The following is an 18,135-nucleotide window of genomic DNA, read 5'->3' as shown; positions in this document are numbered from 1 at the left end:
AAACCACTAACTACATCTTGTTGACTGTGCAAACTAAAAATAAAATAAAATAAAATAAAATAAAATAAATTAACTAAATATATCTGTTAGTTCTATAGGCAAGAGGACATGGATGAGGGTGTGGGTAGGACCTTGAGAATATCCATTGGCAGGAAGTTTAGATACTGTTTTATTTTCCTGGTCTTCCTCTTGCTATTTTTAGGGAAAGTGTTTTTCTTTTCTCTTCTCTCCTTTCTTCCTTCTTTTTTTTTCTTTCTTCCTTCTGTGTTGTTATTGTTCATCCTCAGCCATTACTTTTCTCACACAGAAGATGAATGAATCATCAGTCTCTTTTTGCTGTGAAATTCTCTGTCCATCAGTCCCCAAGCGTCCTTCTTAACCTACCCTGGCCAGCAGGAGGGAGCAAGGAGTCAGTTGATGTTTGCTTAAAAGCTTGTAAATGTGGCCTTTGCTTTGTCAGTTTCACTTGGAAGAAATACTGAGAAAATCTATCTGTTCAGGTGAACTGTGTGTGCTAGAGATCAATAGATCATCAAAAACAAATGATAAGGTTTTCATGAATTCTGTTTTTGTGGCATAAGCTGTTTGGGATGCTGTGTTTGTAGGCTGTACTCACCTCGTACACGGGTGTGAAAACCATGCCAAATAAAAAAAGTCACACCAGTTTTGTTTGGTTTTCATCTTTTCTGACCATCTGTGGTTTGTTACTTTCTATAAACCTTCAGAAACAGCCTCACTAATGTGAACGGACCAAAAATTATCCCCAGTTGTTCTTAGAGATGATTGACAAAACCTTCACATATTAAATAAGATTCCACAACAATGACATGTAAAATAAAATCTTTAAAAATATGTTACTTTAAACACTATCCTTTTCTAATAATGTGCATGATGTCATTTGAAAGTTATATCTAAGACAATATATTATGCAATTTTCTGACATCATTGCATATTCTTGTGTGAAATTCTCAAAAACCCTATGAGTTACAATATTAGTTTTGATGAGAAGTTAATGAATTTGAAATATAAAATAATTAACTTAATTAGATTTATATTAAAATAGAATCTACCCTAAAATTTGGTCCTAAACTATCCCATATCATTTTCCAGGGACATTTAACCCAAGGATCAGTATGAGTGAATTCAAATTGTCTGAAATAAACGACTAGTTCCCAGTTTCCTAACCACTGTGCTTAGACATCAAAATGTGATGTCATTCTGCCCAAAGGGAATTCCGGAAAGATTGCTGTTGGAAAAAAGTTTCTTTCCTTATGGAAGAGTGTGGTATGAGTGTGATACTTCTTAATTTTTAAAAACAATTATATGTGCTTGTGTGTGTGTGTGTGTGTGTGTGTGTGTGTGTGTAAGGCAGAGTCCAACATTGAGTATCTTCCTCAATTCTTCTCTCACTGACTGGATTGCATGCCTGGCGAGCTCCAGAGACAATGCTGTCTTTGGATCCCCAGTGCTGGGTTTACAGGACCACAATGTCATGCATGACCTTCTGGTTTTGTTTTGTTTTGTTTGTTTTGTTTTGTTTGTTTTGTCTTGTCTTATCTTGTCTTGTTTTGTCTTGTCTTGTGTTTGTTTGTCTTTTCTGTGCGATTGGAACTCAGGCCCTCATACCTGTCTGGCCAGCACTGTATAGAAACACTTCTCCAGCATAAGAGTTTATGCAAACTGGTGATATAAAAGATATAAAAGGAATTTGGGCCTTAGATATTGTTAATCTGATTTTTATTTTTTAGTTTTAATATATTAGAATTGTATCACTTTACTTTCTCACTTTTCTTCTTTAGCCCCTCCCACTCTCAAGTAATTATTATCATTATTATAATTTTAATGTGTTGCATCTATATGTATGTCTGTGTACTTCTTGTATGTATAGTGCGCATGAAAGCCAGAAAGGGGCATCCTATCCTGTAACTTTAATTTTTTTTAAATCTTTTGCTTGTTTGTTTGTTTGTTTTGGTTTTGGTTTTGGTTTTTGGGTTTTTCTTTTTATTTTTGAGACAGGGTTTCTCTATATAGCCCTGACTGTTCTGGAACTCACTTTGTAGACCAGGCTGGCCTCAAACTCAGAAATCTGCCTGCCTCTGCCTCCCGAGTGCTGGCATTAAAGGTTTGCACCACCTTGCCCGGCCTTAAATCTTATTTTTAATGATGTTTTAAAATGCTTTAATCTCCTTTTTATCCCACTGCCCATTAGTGGTAGTAGAAAAGAAAGGATAAGATGGAAAGTGGACCTGTTTAGAAAAGGTTCTTTGGAGCAACTCCCATCTGTGTTTTCTGGAAATTGGCAATTTAGTTCACAGGTCAGCAGTGGTAGCTTGGTCTACTTACAAACATTTTAGGGATACAGCAGCAGTCCAGCTTGGTAAAGTCTGGATAGCAAACAGGAATCAGCAGGGGTGGCACTACCTAGTAGAGACAGTGAGGCCTTGGCCTTGGCACAAATCATCAATAGAAGAGAACAGCAGGAATGCCAGAAGTTCTTGGATGTTCCCCTCTCAGTGTATCGAAGATGGGAGATCCATAAGCATTGTACAGTTAGCTCTAAAAGCAAGTCTAGCTCAGCCTCCATCACTGTCTGTTGTGTCCTTAGTATATGCCCTCCAAATGTCACATGTCCTCCACAGTTTTGTTTCTACGCTTGTCTCTCTCAACATGTGTGTCTGTCTCAGTTGACATCACTCTATCAATCAACCCAGCTCCACAAAAATGACCCCTACAACGTACCAACAAAAGTTTTTAAATACATTTCTCTCTATAAAGTCCCAACAAACACAACTCAAGTACACAATATAAGACAAACCAATACATATGTCATTAACAAAAAAAAAAATCTTTCATTCCATGTCCTTTCACATATTTGCTTTAACAAAACATCCTTTCTCCTGTTTACTTCAGCTAAACATTCCTCTACAAGTCTGTCATAGTATTACACGTATGTCTCAGCATTCCTTCACGTATTTGCCCCAACAAAACACCATCCAACCGACTTTCCAAAAACAGAAAGAAAGAAAGAAAGAAAGAAAGAAAGAAAGAAAGAAAGAAAGAAAGAAAGAAAGAAAGAAAGAAAGGAAAGAAAGGAAGAAAGAAAGGAATGAAAGACAAGAAAGGAACGAAAGACAAGAAAAGCAAGAAAGACCCTTAAGTTTCCACTTCAAGATTCCTTGGGGCTGGGATTATAGATTGTTATGAGATGCCATGTAGGTACTGGGAATTAAGAGTTTGAGAAGAGCAGCCAGTGCTCTTAACAGTTGTTACATCTCTCCATCCCCTGACCTGCTGATTTTAAAAATTCTTTGCTAAAGTTAACCTACATTTAGTTTTTATTTTTAATGAAAATAACGTGTTTCCTTTGTATTTAAGCTACTTTAGCTCGGGTTTGGTGTCATTTGTCATTGGGAGCATCCTTCTGGCCACATAGGTCAGCTTTGTTCTGCAATCCCAGCAAGATCTCATCCTATTCTAACTGTAATTCTAATCAGTAATGTCTGCTCCCTAAGTTAAATTGTTATATTTAACAACTGATATCTTCTAGAAAATAAAACATATGTTGATTAAACTTCAAAGTATTAAATGAAGCACAATGATAATGATCTCATAATAAAGCCAAACAGCGTTGATGATTCTTGAGCAAATATCAAGTACTGGAAATCAGGCAGAGGTTATTTTCCAAAATATTTAAAGAGGCATGTGCTCATTCTTTTCAATCAACAAGTCTTGTTCCAAAATATGTGTGGCCTGTTTGCTCCCCATCTTTTTCTCTCACATCTCTTTGTGCCATGGGGATCACCAGCCTGATAATCACTCTTGTTTGATGACTGCCAGTACCCTACTGCCATCCTCTCTTCTATTTTGGCCCCATGGGTTGAGTAAGAGTTGTATTTTTTATATTCTCATATTCCTTTTTCCTGAATATACCTCATCTTTTTGTAGCACTCACTGTTCACTTCTGCTCAGGTGAAAATTTGGCTTTTGTATTTTGCAACCAAGCATCATACAAGTATTTCCCATCTGTGGCATCATTGCAAGAGATTAAAAAATAAGCATATCTTCACAGGGGTTCTAACATCTGTTCCATGTCATTCACTGGCAGTGAAATAACAGACACATAAATATAACTACTGCTGCTGAGTTATTCCTATAGAAGAATACAGAAGCCTCTTTGACAGAGAGATGCCCATCATCTGGCAAGCTGTGATTGGAGAACAGCAGTTTTGAAACATTGGTGTTCCTGAAGCCACTAAGAAGGCTGGGTAAAACAGCACTCTGGGTCTGCTCCAAGAATTTCTGATTCAGTAGGTTCTACTTAGAGCTCAGTTTCCCCTTCTAGTAAATTCTCAGTGCTCGAGGATTTCACTGATCCAGGGAAACACACGTTGAGGTCTACTTGAGTAGAGGGTATCACAATAAGGCTTCAGAAAAAGAAATACAGAAATGGTCTAAAACTAGTGTCAGCGCTCACTCACACTTCTAACTCTATCACTCTACACGTTGAGGCAGGAGGATTGGTAAACTACACTATAGACCAAGATACATAACAAAATATTATGGCACAAAGAAAAATGAGGGTATATTTTGTAGAAAATTAATGATATCAAAAGACTGTGGTCTAGGAGCTATACCCCCTTTTATGTATGAGGCAATCATGTGTTCCAAGATAGCCTTCCTCCAGGTTCCAGGATACAATTAAGACAAGGGGCATGAAGAGCTAAGTAAGAGGGTTTGAGGTACCAGGAAGTCAAGGACTGTCCTTGATTTGTAATACTTTCGTCAGTCTAGGATCTTGGGATCATAAAACATAGACAAATCAAGATGGAACTGATCTGAAAGTTTCATCCTTCTTGGCCAGGTTTCATAGTTAAAAGGTTCTGTAATGTTCCCCAGGAGAAAGTGATCAACAGTCTTACCAGGCTGTGAAGTATAATAACCACTGGCCTCCCAGATATAGTAACACATCTCTAGCATGAATACTATGGAAATAACAACTTTGTAATTGAATCTAAGATCTCACTCCAGGAGACAGAGCTCATTCATGGACTACATGTCAAGGTCATGGACTCCAGAGACAACTCAATACTATATTCTACTAAGTGGACATTGTCTTAAACCATTTCATGTACTCTTAAGTTTGTACCCAGATAAATGCATTTCTCAATCCTCACCAGAGAAACCTGGGTTTTTTTTTTGGGGGGGGAGGAGATGATGTGTTTCTTTGTTCTTTGCAGTAGATAGTGATTAATACAGAGACCCATAACTGTTCCATAGAGAATAACAGACTGTGCAGTTCTTCACTCTAAATGGTACATTTAAATTATACTCCCTCACTTCAGGACTTAAGAATCACTTTATATGAGAGAGTAGAGATATTGTAAGAGACAGAGGTAGTAGACTTCATGTGTGCAGGGCTGGTGCACACATGAACTCATAGTGGTTCTGACTGCATGCACAGGACAAAGCCTGCCTGGATCCCACATCCAGGAAGAAAGTCCTAATTCTAGCTGAGAAGCAACGAACAACTAATGCCATTTTTCTTCAGGTATGTTATCTCTGAGATGCCCTACCCATGCGCATATAGGCAGCACTACTGGATTCGATGAGTTTGAAACATAAAGCTGGGAGGGAAAAAAAGTGATGGAGGATGGGGAGAAATCAGAGACACAGAAAAAATGGGAGTGCCAATGAAACAGAAACTGGTTTTTTTTTTTTTATTTCCCCCTCTTCTCAACATGGTATTGTCGATTCTACTTCTGCACCTGTGGCTTTTCCTATCCAACTAGGTACATTTTTAACATATATAAAAATTATTTTGGCAATTCTGCCACTGTCTTTTCACTGCCTTTAGAGTGTGAGTGTGTATGCGTGCGCACTTTCCTAAGTCTTCTTTGGCATTATTCATATCGTACAGTGGCCATGCCTGCAAAATTCACAGAAAAGGAATAATGTCTGCTTTAAACAACCAAAACCTTAAGAATGTATAAACCTTTGCCCCTTTGAGAACAGTAAAGGGAATAAATAAATAAATAAATAAGCTTTGATACTATCCTGGAAGAATTTATTTTGCTGTGTTTAGAATTCAGCAGGTAGGGTAGTGATGATAGACATGGAATTTCAAATGTACCCAGTTCTATGCTAGCAACGAATGCATCACCATTTAAATTACCGTAGACTTTTTATTGTCATCTGACATTTCTATAGAAGAGTGCTCCAGATACCAACTTTGGAAATAAATCTAAGCTTTTTTTTTTTTTCCACCAAAAGTTTCCCCACTAAGCTAAACTCCTATAAGATTTTTTTCTTTTTTAATTATTTGATAATTTCATACATGCTTATAGTGGTCAAATCTACACCTCCCATCTACCTCTTGAAATTCATATTATCTCCTCATCACCATTTTTCCCTCTCAGACAAACATTTTTTTTTTTAAATAATCATTCCATTCGTTTATATCTCAAATGATATCCCATTTCCCGGTTACCCCCTCCACAACCCCCCCATCCCACATTCACCCTCTACTCCTTCCCCTTTGCCTCTATAAGGGTGCTCCGCCACCTTCCCACCCTCTCCCACCCCACCGCTCTAGCATTCCCCTACACTGGGGCATGGGACCTCCACAGGATCAAGGGCCTGCCCTCCCATTGATGTCAGGCAAGGCCATCCTCTGCTACATATGTATCTGGAGACATGGATTCTCCCCTGTACACTCCTTGGTTGGTGGTCTAGTCTCTGGGAACACTGGCTAGTCCAGTCAGCCAATGTTGTTCTTCCTATGGGGTTGCAATCCCTCTATGCTCCTCCAGTCCTTCAGTCAGCTCCCCCACGGGGTCCCTGAGCACAGTCTGATAGCTGACTCCAGAGTTCCACATCTGCATTGGTCAGTTGCTGGCCGGAACTCCCGAGAAGCAGCCACACCAGATTCCTGTCAGCAAGTGCTTCTTGACTATAGCAACAATGTAGGGTTTTGTGTCTGCAGACAGGATGGATCCTCAGATGGGACAGTCTCCAGTTGGCCCTTCCTTCAGTCTCTGCTCCATTTTTGGTCCATTTTCTTCATTTGGACAGGAACATTTCTGGGTTAAAAACTTTGAGATGGGTGGGTGCCCCCATCCCTCAACTGAGGACCATGTCTATCTGCTGGAGGTTGTCTCTATAGCTTCTATCCCCCCTTCTCTGCGCATTTCTGCCAAAGTTATCCCTGTTGGGTCCTGGGAGCCTCATTTTTCCCTGGTGTCTGGGACCCTCCAGTGGCTACCCTCATTTCCTCATCACCCCCCCCTACATACTTTTATTCTATTTCCTGACCTTCTGTACCTCTCTCCCATCCCCTCCAGTACCTGATACTGCCCCCTTATTTCCTCCCCCCTCTCCCCCCCTCTGCCCCCTCTCCCTCTCTGTCCTGTGATGATTCTGTTCCCCACTCAAGGCAGGGCTGATGCATCCACCAGCCAAACATTTTTAAAGTTTATTTTTAATTCTAAATTTCAAAGTTATAGAGGGGATGGAGAATAATGACTGCTGGAATTATTGACTGAATGAGAACTTTGAACTTTGAAAGGGAACCATACATTTAAAGTGAACAAGATCTCAATGGTTTAAGACCCAGACTTCAAAATAAGATACTCTGCAGCTCAGAATTTGTCATGTCCACTGACTGAGCAAATCTCTTAAGTGTGCATGCTTCCTTTATTGATCACTATAATAGATAAAGGTGAAAAATTGTCCCCAACATAGTATCTTGAGGACTGAGTGAGCTATTTTGGATTATTCTCCCCCCCCTCCGCCCCAGTTCAGAATATAAGCAATAGCGTTAGTTTGAATCTTTATCTGTATGTTATATAGTTCTGAAGTCTGAGTGAGACTGGTATCATGTTCAAGGTTTCTTTGGTGAATAGGCAGATGAAAGAAAGCATGTCAGTCAACTCATAACACAAACATTGTTAATTTAATAAATAACATTAATGGGCTCCTCTATAAAAAATACATGGGAATCTAGTGGGAAACACTGACTACACAAGATGTCACATACAATAGGCAGAGGAGATTCTCTTATCCCACCTTGCAATTGTCCGAGAATGGTACATTATGGCAGATGTGAACTCAGCCTCACCCTTAACACTAGAACATCATATTGTTCTTCTGAACATAGACTTCTATTGCAGGGCACCAATGATGGCCTTTTGGGAATATGTCCTCCCCTAGAGGTGACAAGTTTCTAAGACAAAACACATTTGGAGTTTTTCCCTCTACCTTTTTCAGATATAGCATGCTAGACATTTTTTTTAAAAAAATCATATTCAACATTGTTACTATGAAGTATTTTATGATTTATGAGTAAAGCATAGAAAGTAGTGGCCTGAACAGTCAGGGCAGCAAGACAGACACAGCCAGGCTAGTCCAGTTTCATCATATAAGGAGCAGACAGTTTGCATCTTAACTTGTAAGCCTTTTGGGAAACATTGTACAATTGAAGCGTAGTACACACAGTCTGTTCACCAGACAAATGACATCAAAATATTGATTCTATCTCACATAGAAAAATTATGTTCCTGCTTTGGACTCGTCAAATGTTAGGGGTGGACAGGATGAGTTAACTGTTTCTTGAAATAAATCCTTTATCATACAAATGGCATGAAAGCAAAAGAAACATTGAAACTTGAGAAACCAGTCTTTCCTAATCACACCCAGCATTTAAATGGTAATACTTAGGTTCAGTTGTGGTCACCAACTTCCTGGAAAGGACTGTGTTTCCTTGGGTGTGACTATTTTGCAAGAGTCCCCCTCAGACAGAAATATTTTCACTGACATATAATTGTAAGAGTCAAAATCCCATGACCTCTCCTTCCGAGTTTGCCCCTTTCTTTATTTCCCTTTCCCTTCAAACTTTCTAGTTCAAAATATAAGCCCTTTGGGAGATGTGTCATCTTATTCAGAGAGAAATTTTAGCCTATAAATAGCTCCAAAGGATCACTTGATCACTAATCAGATGCAAGGTCAGTTTTTCTCAGTTCCTTGGTCCACTTTCTACACATAGCCTTTGTCTGAGAACCACTCTTTAATCTTTGCTGACTCCCAATGGGACAGAAAACATCATGTCAAAGTGTGGAACATTTTTTAGAAGTCAACAGTGGTAGCATGTTACACATATATGCCTGCCCTATCATTTCTTTCCTGTACAGTGTTCTTTATGAATTCCTAAGGAGAATATGCCAATAGTTATCATAGCATATGATAGTTCATATTGTAATACAATGTGGGCTAGCATCTCTGAACCTTTATAGGCATAGAGTTATCACAAACACTTTTCCTGTACATTTCTTCAGATGTGCAAATTGTCTCTGATGATCTTATTTAGAGCAGCATTTCCTGTAATATTTATATCCTCATTCTCTTCTCCATTTAGTCTCTTTCTTTGAAATGTAAAATCATAAGACCATCTATCTATCTATCTATCTATCTATCTATCTATCTATCTATCTATCCATCCATCTATTTTAAGAGAGGGTCTTTCTATTTGGCCCGGCTTACCAGAAACTCACTGTGTATACCAGAAAGGTCTTGAACTCACATATATTCACCTGCTTCTATCTCCTAAGTCCTGGAATTAAAGGTCTCCAATACTATGCCCAGAATATTTTAATTTTTTATCATTTTATAGATTACCAATAATTTTGAATATTGCATTTAAAGGTTTCGTTTATATATGGATTTTATTTATATATTAAAACCAGAACTACATATTAAAACCAGAACTATGAACAATATACTACCAGAGATCAATATTAATATAGTACCAAGACCTTATTCTGTATCTGACTTAAAATCTACAGTATTCATAGAGGAAAGAGGAAGGGAAGCCTGTTTTAATGACTATCTTGCAATGAGTAAAGTAGGCCAGCAAGCTGGAAATTTTAGGGAATTAATGCCATAATCTTGAATCTGAAAGTCATCCCAACTCAGAATTTTCTCTTTAAGATAATTTCATCATTTTTTAAGGCCTTTCAGATGATTCAATAAGGCCTATCCACATTTTGAAGGGTAATTTACTTTGCTTCATCTTCACATGAAAAAACAGAACCTTTGTAGAAACACTTAGGTCAGCATTTAAACACATAACTAGGCATCACACTCCACCCTTCTCTCTTTGCCATATCAGTTGAGTGACTAGAGAAGTGTCTGTTGATGTTTCAAGATTTGCCTGTTCTGTATACAATGTCATACCCCATGCCTTTGTTTCTGACACTCACTTCCTTTATTCCTTTATTCTATACTAAATATAGACCATTCCTTTTCCTGAAACCACACCCTACTTCTCAAGAAAGACTTGAATACATTATAACTACAAATTGCCAGAGTACCACATCCCAGTGATGCTCACTGTGCCTTTATACCCATGTTGTCTTGTCTGACTGTCTATCTTGGGAAGTTTGTGAGTTTAGGATATATAGCCTTTAAGTCCCCAGTACCAATTAGCTGTAGAAAAACAGGTAATGGTTACCACACACCTGGCATTCTGTTTCACCCTGCTGATAAGAACAGAGAGAGGAGAAAGAGAGGAATGTGATGACATCACGTGATTACACCACAATCCTTCCTGTTCCACCTACCCTGCTCTGTGGATTTACTTGATCGTGGCATAAAAGAAAATTGGTCTTGAAAATGGCATGATCTTTAGGTAATGAAAATTTCAAGGCATGTAGTATAGTATTATACTAAAATGGGCTAAGCAATCTAACTTGAAATGACTTAAATAGCCAAAAAAATATTTTTACTTAAAATTACAATGTCACTGGACTATTGGTAGATCAAAGTCATTAAAACGTAAGAAGAAAAAAAACTTGAAAAAAATCACAAACTGAGTATTGATCAGTATGATTATTCGGTTGTATGACTTTTGTCTTGTGTCTACATGTAGTTTTGTAATCACAGTACTTAAGGAGTGTTTATTTTCACTACAGTATTTTGTAAGTACATATGTACTTATTAAGTATCATGAAAAATAAGTATTGTGTGTGCATTGAAGTAAACAATACATAGAGGGGGCCATTTAAAAGGTCACATTTGTTAAACGGACACAAAGGTTAAGGCTAAAGCATGCTGTATACATGCAGGTTATTGATTGGGTGCACTGTTGAGGAAACGGTCAGTTCAGATGTCAGGACAAAGCTAGTTGGTGTTCTGTAGACAAAGTAGACTGGTGTGTGTAGCTGGGTTTGTATTTAGGGAAAATCTTTCATTTATTGTTTTCAGTTCAGGTCTTTAGGAAGACTCTGATAGGTGTTCAGTCAGGGTATTTCCTCAGAACCCTACCTGTGGTAGCTATAGCTCCTTATCAACCAGTCCAAGTCACTTCCCAGAAGTTAATACTACACACTGTGTCCCTAACTCTGTAGATGGCCTTGGGCAGCACTTCTCTTTTGGTTTTGTTGAGAAAAGGTCTCATTTGAAGCTGATCCAGGTTGACCTCAAACTTAGAAATCTCCTGCCTTAGCCTCCCAAATGCTGGGACACTTGGGTCCTGGTCAGAAGTTCTAACCCCATGAAATCTCCACCCTTATGTTAAAATCAACTCTTAACTAGCAGTGTTCCTCCTCCTCAGAGAATCTCAGGCTCCTGAAATGAGCTTTCGACATAACCCTTTTCATCCTTGCACGCCATGACTGTGGGTTCAAACAGCTAAGCAATTAGAAGAATCTGGGAAATGAAATTGCATATGGACTGAATGTGTACGATCTTTTTTTTTTATCATTCTTCTTTAAAGAAGACAGTGTGGCATAAATATGCATATACATATATATAATGTTTATATATATATATATATATATAACATTTTATTAATGTTATGTAGAATGGAGAACTTATTTAAGGTATACATGAGAGAGTTCATAGGTCACAGGCAAATAACCTGATATTTTGTAAATGGAACTTGAGCATGTGCTAAAATTCAACATGAAGAATAAAAAACAACTCCCATACATTTATCTTTATTTAAAATTTTATTTATTGTTTATTATGTGAGTGTATATGGTATGGGTTTGTGTGTGAGTGTGTATGTGCACGCGCGCACAGGAATGCGCACACACACACATACACACATAAATGCCACAATACATATGTGAATGTCAGTCTAAGGACAACTTACCCCCTTTTCACATGGACCTGGGAATTGAACTTGGGTCTTCAGGCTTTCCTGGCAAGTCCTTTACCTGAGAAATGATCTCACTGCCCTTGTTTCTCCCTTTATGAGTTTCTAATGTTGTAAAATATTCAATGATATTGTTTAAAAGACTGTTTTAGGATTCTTAAGTTATTTAATTTAGTAAAACTTACTCAATAAAATAGTATATACAAATGACTTGTGGAATCCTCAAAAATTCAAACAGCACTTCCTATCTCTACTATGTAGAAAATGAAATATAAGAATTTTAGTCTCAACCTCCTTTTCTTTCCCTCCTACTTGCTTTCTAGAAAAATAAGTAGCACACACTTATTTATGAATTTTCTTCTTTGCTTTGAATTAATCACCATTAGGGTGGCATATTTATGAGATTGACAACACAACGTAACCACTACTAATACTTTTTATCAATATTTGGAAAGCAGCAGATGCTGTCGTGTATCATTTGATGTCTTCAGCAAGTGATCAGCTCGAAAACTTAAAGAGCTTTCCAAATGTTAACTCAATTTTTAGAAACAGTTCGTGTTAAGGAATAATTAGAGAACTGTGTGCCATTAAAAAAAAAGCAAAACAAATCAAAGAAAATATTTGGATATTTGTTTTGGATGTTTGCTTCCTTGTTAGTCTCTGCTCCTATTTCTCAGTGCTTATCCTGTGTATATGTTTGCAGAAGACTGCTGGACACTGAAGATGAACTCAGCGACATCCAGACTGACTCCGTCCCATCGGAAGTCCGGGATTGGTTGGCTTCAACTTTCACACGGAAAATGGGGATGATGAAAAAGAAGCCTGAAGAAAAACCAAAGTTTCGCAGCATTGTCCATGCTGTCCAGGCTGGGATTTTTGTGGAAAGGTAAGGAAGTAATGTGATTCACATCCCAAGACCAGAGAATCTGACGGTCAGCGAGTGTGTGTAGTGCATCAAAGCACTACATGTCCATATTACCTTACGGAAGACACACGCTAGCACAACCAGAGCAGGTACTTAGGTCTTCTGATTATTATGCCTAGAACAGAAGTCTCTTGCCTTACTTTTTAAAACATTTCTATTAGGATGACAGAAAGATTGAGATTATAGCCATTTGGAAGCACACCCGTGTGGACATGTTTACAAACATTTCTAATATGTTCATGTTTTAGCAATTAACTTTATGTAAATAAATTGCAATAACTCACAAAATGGATCCTATAATGGATTTTTTTAATTTTAAAGTCAAGTTAGTTGTTTTGTCCTAAATAGAAAAGACTTACCACTTCCTTGGTTTCCATCATGAGATGAAATCTCTCTCATTTCTGCTTGGAGAACTTAGTTTTTAGCATTCGTGTTTCTGAAAGAAGATTCTCTGATGCCATGGGTTTCAGTGTTTATACATAGTAATATGGCCAAGTTTCATAGTGTGTTCTTTTTATCTTTAAGAGAAAAGGCTACTCTTCTTTTTATAAAATGAAATGTTTCAGAATTAAAACTATACAAAGGCCAATTATAAACATGCTTGACAAGACTGCAAAGCATTTATCAGGAATCCCTCAGATCAAACATAATATATTAATTATATGTAAAGTGGCAAATTCAGTATTTTTGAAACTGAGCAGATTGAGGGACAGATAGTAATTGTATTATTTATCAGGGCCCCTTTTTTGACACAGTGACCAGTTAGGCCAGACTGGCTTTGAATTTCAATCCTCCTGCCTCTGGAGAGGCTTGTGTCACCCTGCTCAGCTTCTAGCTCAGCACCCTTCCCATGGACGTGAATTCTGGCCTCTTCCTTCATCTCACATCATTTCCAATATTATATTGAACAGTGGAAAGGATACTGTATTTTCAAAATGTAAATGAGAAAGTGTAACAGGAGCGCTATTGAAGATGCAGTTTCAAGATTTGTTAGGACAATTGTGATAAGACGTCTAGGAGCTTATTTCATGAGGATACAACTCAAAAGAGCATCCAATGAGTGATTATTCAAATTACTTTGCAGGCTTCTTACCTGCATCTGATTGGCTTCAATAAATTAATACTAAGGATACTCTAGTGGTAGGATCCTACCTCGCCTGGTGCATAGATTTATTCTAACAGAAGTGCCAAGCAAGGAGACTAGACTAAGGAGAATGTCTACAGTCATGTTCCTTCTGTCTGAGTGTTATTGATTTCACATGGTATCAAGTTAAAAACATCTAAGCAGCATTTCAGAGAGTCTCAGATGAAGCATCATGGTTGGCCTGCTGAAGGGAAGTGGGTTATCTTCCTTTTTTAAACTATTGCAAACCATGGCAAGCTGAAAACCAATGTAAACTGTGGGTACCACCTAACTGAGTGTGCATCTATCTGAGACAATGTTAGGAATTCAGGATTCATATATTGAACTGATGTGTTTCAATTTATTTATATGAAACATCAAGCAAATCTGATTTCCAAATAGAAATATCAAAACTCACAGAAGATAACTAAATAACAATTTAAGTATTATAAATTAACATGCTCAAAGTATTTAGAAATAGAATCTTATTTATCAAAGTCGAGTCCCTATTATTAATATTTTTATTTTGAATTTTCAAAAGTAATTACCTTTAGTCCTGAAAATATAAGTCTTTTTGCTTCTCCTGCAAAGCCTCCCTCCCGAGATCCAGCACCTCAGCAAGTCCTGGCAATTATTTGCCCAAATGTTCTCTTGTTCAGCATTGAGAAGAAGGATGTTTCGTTGCTTCTAAAGCTTGGAATAATGTTTTGTAGTTTTAAAGAAACCTCTTAAAATAATTCATTGTAATTTCACTTGGACATCACCACTTCTTGGATTCCAGGAGATTTCTTAGTCTTTTTCCAAGATGTATGGTAGATCACCTGTTTGATACAGTAAAAGTCAGCTCCACAAATATGTCCTGGAGCAGTCATGATACATGCCCTTTTTATTTGATGTACTTATGTTTGCTGGTATATGAAATTTACAATTCTATATTTCTGTGCCTAATGATAGGGTTAGGAAGGTAACGTAATAGGTTAATGGGGGAATTTTTAAAATTACTTTAAGAGGGCAATCTTCCCCATATCTTTTCATTCCATAGAATAAGTAATACTATGTTCACGGCCTATTTCTCAATATAGGATATTCAGTGGTGTAGGAGTGGTCACTGGGCCCAAGGAACTATGAGATATGTGACAGTTGGATAATGAATGTAGTTACTAGTTATACTAGCTATCTTCTGCTGGGTATTTATTAGATTGTGTACAGCATTTATGTTCTTTACTCTTCACAGAATGCTTAAGATTCTGCTTTTATAAATGAACTATTAAAGATGGTTCCTAATGCCACACAGCTACCAAGTGGCTTAACTTATAATTCAAAGCACGGGTTCTCTATGCTTTTCCATCCTCCCTTCCCTCCTATGCCAGGAAGTCACGCTGCTTTAATACGACTTAAGGCTTACAATGTCTACATTAGCTTTTTTTTTTTAATTTATTTATTTATTATATGTAAGTACACTGTAGCTATCTTCAGACACTCCAGAAGAGGGCACCAGATCTCGTTACGGATGGTTGTTAGCCACCATGTGGTTGCTGGGATTTGAACTCTGGACCTTTGGAAGAGCAGTCGGGTGCTCTTACCCACTGAGCCATCTCACCAGCCCCTACATTAGCTTTTTAATTATTTCCCTGGTCATTGACCTTTCTTCCACCCCATCCCTCCTTTCTTCATGATAATTATAGATAAAATGCATAGATGAAGACTATTTGTTTCCTCCAAATCCACAACTAAGTGTCTTCATTGACAGTGATTGCTTTTGAGGACCTTTGTTGTGTGATTAGCACTTTCTTTGCTCTGCAGGATTGGAATAAATATACTTATCTCCATGGGGTAATTAATAAAAACGTCCCAATTGTAAACTGTACTGAGGTCTTCCAATAAAGAAGTTTGTTACTATCCTGGTCACAACATCTAAAAGTAGCTTTCAAGTAAACATGAAATTGAAATAGGAAAAGTGAGTGGTGATGTGTCTGTGGTGACATGGGGAGGTGCTCTTTCAAGAAAGGGTAGGATGATCAAACGCATTTCCAATTGAGCTCCCATGAAGTATTTAAAAGGAAAGCATGATAAATCATTTGGTCTTTACTATAATTTAAAAAAAAACATTGGTTTTTTTAGCAATGAGTTTTCTGGATTTTTAACACATAGACCACAGATTCAAAAATGCTCATATGTTTCCACAATGGTTTTTATTTAAAAATGCAGAAAATTCTCTTCTTGATTATTTCTCATATTAACATCTCTTATATTTAATCAAATTACTGTGTTTTCCTTATTTTGGGGCAGGGGAGGGGAGTCATGGCAATACAATCTAAGGAATATAGCTCATTGATACTTGAACCTTATCTTTCCAGAACCTTGGGAAATAGTCACAAATCTTCCATACTCCCAGATAGAAGTCAATTGCTATTAACTGTGTTAGGGTCTTCCTTACTAGACTCTACCTTCTATTTGGTTTAGCTTCCCATCAAATTACAAAAGCAGACTAGCTTCCCATCAAAAGACAAAAAAGTTACAAGTATATAAAAGTCCATCACTGTTTATATTATTACAACAATGGAGAGAACATTTTCTCAGAATAAGCTTCCTTAAATAATATTGGATGACAGTTTGAACAGTCTTGAGCTATTTTTTGTCAGTCTAACCTTTTGTTATCTCCTTAACCACAAAGAGCTATGTAGACCGTGATGCTGCTGTCTCCCTCTGATAGTAACCATTCTGAAATAGACAGACAGACAGGCAGGCAGACAGACAGGTAGGTAGACAGAAACACAACCCTGTGCATGCTATTTAACCTCTATTGTACAACTTTTAGTACACAAATGGACATAAAACAAGAATATTCTGCTGTCACAGATGGGGTGGCCTGTACATGGAGAATACTGTCACCCTGTTAATTGCAGGAAGCTCAGGGAAAGCTGTCCATGTGTGGAAGCTAAGATCACTTCTCAGAGTCGCTATGCCCTCCACCCCTGTCACCGAAAGAAACAATGGTGGTTATTATTGCCACTGTTACAGTGGGGATGCAGGGTGAAGAAACCAAGAGTTGTCCTTGACTGATATTTGAGAGATCAGCTGAAAGTGCAGATGAATGTTTCACATGCAATCGTTTTGTCTCTTTTAGGATGTACAGGAAGAGCTATCACATGGTTGGTTTGACATATCCTGCAGCTGTCATAGTGACACTCAAGGTGAAAGAATTTCAATTATTTTTCTTTGTAAAGTGATCACATAGATTTACTTTCCTTCCAGTGCCTGGGAGAAAAATGAGAGCAGGTCTTTCCTTCGGCCTACATGTTACAATATGGAAATGATGTTAAGCATCTGTTAAGTGTAAAGCAACCAAGTCTCGATTCACCATAGAGTCACATGACATCTGACTCGTGATAAAGTCAGTACCAATCTGTACACATGAGTGTATGAGCTTTGCCTTCAGCTTTAAGTTACCTGGTTCTTGAATTCCACTTTGAAATGTCACTATTCCAAGAGTATACATGCCTTCTTATGCTTCTATTATGCATTAGAAAGGTGTTTTAGTGTGTGTTTAAATAACAAAAATAAAAAGAAAAAAGTGATTTAAGAGCTTAAAGTCTGAGAAATTGAAAAATTGACACAGTAACTAACAAAGTAAAAACAACTTTCCTGTCTTGGTATCTGGCTTCCTGGGACTGCCCTGCCCCATGCCCCAGGTGTGATTGCAGTATTGTGTGTGCTGGAGCCAGCAAGCTGCTGGCTCGCAACTCCATTTTACACATGGGACATGCAGCACACAGGTGTATCTTCCTTCTGCAAGGAAGTCTTGTAGGCTTTTCATTCTTAACTCCTTTTCCTCTTCTCTTCTCTCTTCTCTTCTCTTCTCTTCTCTTCTCTTCTCTTCTCTTCTCTTCTCTTCTCTTCTCTTCTCTTCTCTTCTCTTCTCTTCCCTTCCCTTCC

General features: G+C 37.8%; 1 protein-coding gene across 9 annotated transcripts in view; it reads left to right on the top strand.

Moving 5' to 3' along the window:
* Pde1a (phosphodiesterase 1A) overlaps nt 1-18,135 on the top strand; it is a 280,800-nt gene that overhangs the window by 202,133 nt on the left and 60,532 nt on the right. For 7 of the 9 annotated variants that reach the window (XR_003835139.1, XM_029470632.1, XM_029470625.1 and 4 more), the window contains 2 exons: nt 12,855-13,037; nt 17,327-17,393. Coding sequence is in view for 8 of the 9 variants with exons in the window: in XM_029470632.1 (XP_029326492.1) it covers nt 12,855-13,037; nt 17,327-17,393 (250 nt within the window). In the remaining variant the exon portion in view is untranslated. Of the gene's footprint in view, nt 1-10,622; nt 10,682-12,854; nt 13,038-17,326; nt 17,394-18,135 lie in introns of those variants that run through there. The other 2 variants (XM_029470641.1, XM_021151281.1) reach the window with 1 other exon arrangement.

Source organism: Mus caroli, chromosome 2, assembly GCF_900094665.2.
Source record: "Mus caroli chromosome 2, CAROLI_EIJ_v1.1, whole genome shotgun sequence".
Lineage (NCBI taxonomy): Eukaryota > Metazoa > Chordata > Mammalia > Rodentia > Muridae > Mus > Mus caroli.
This window is presented reverse-complemented; position numbering and strand designations above follow the sequence as displayed.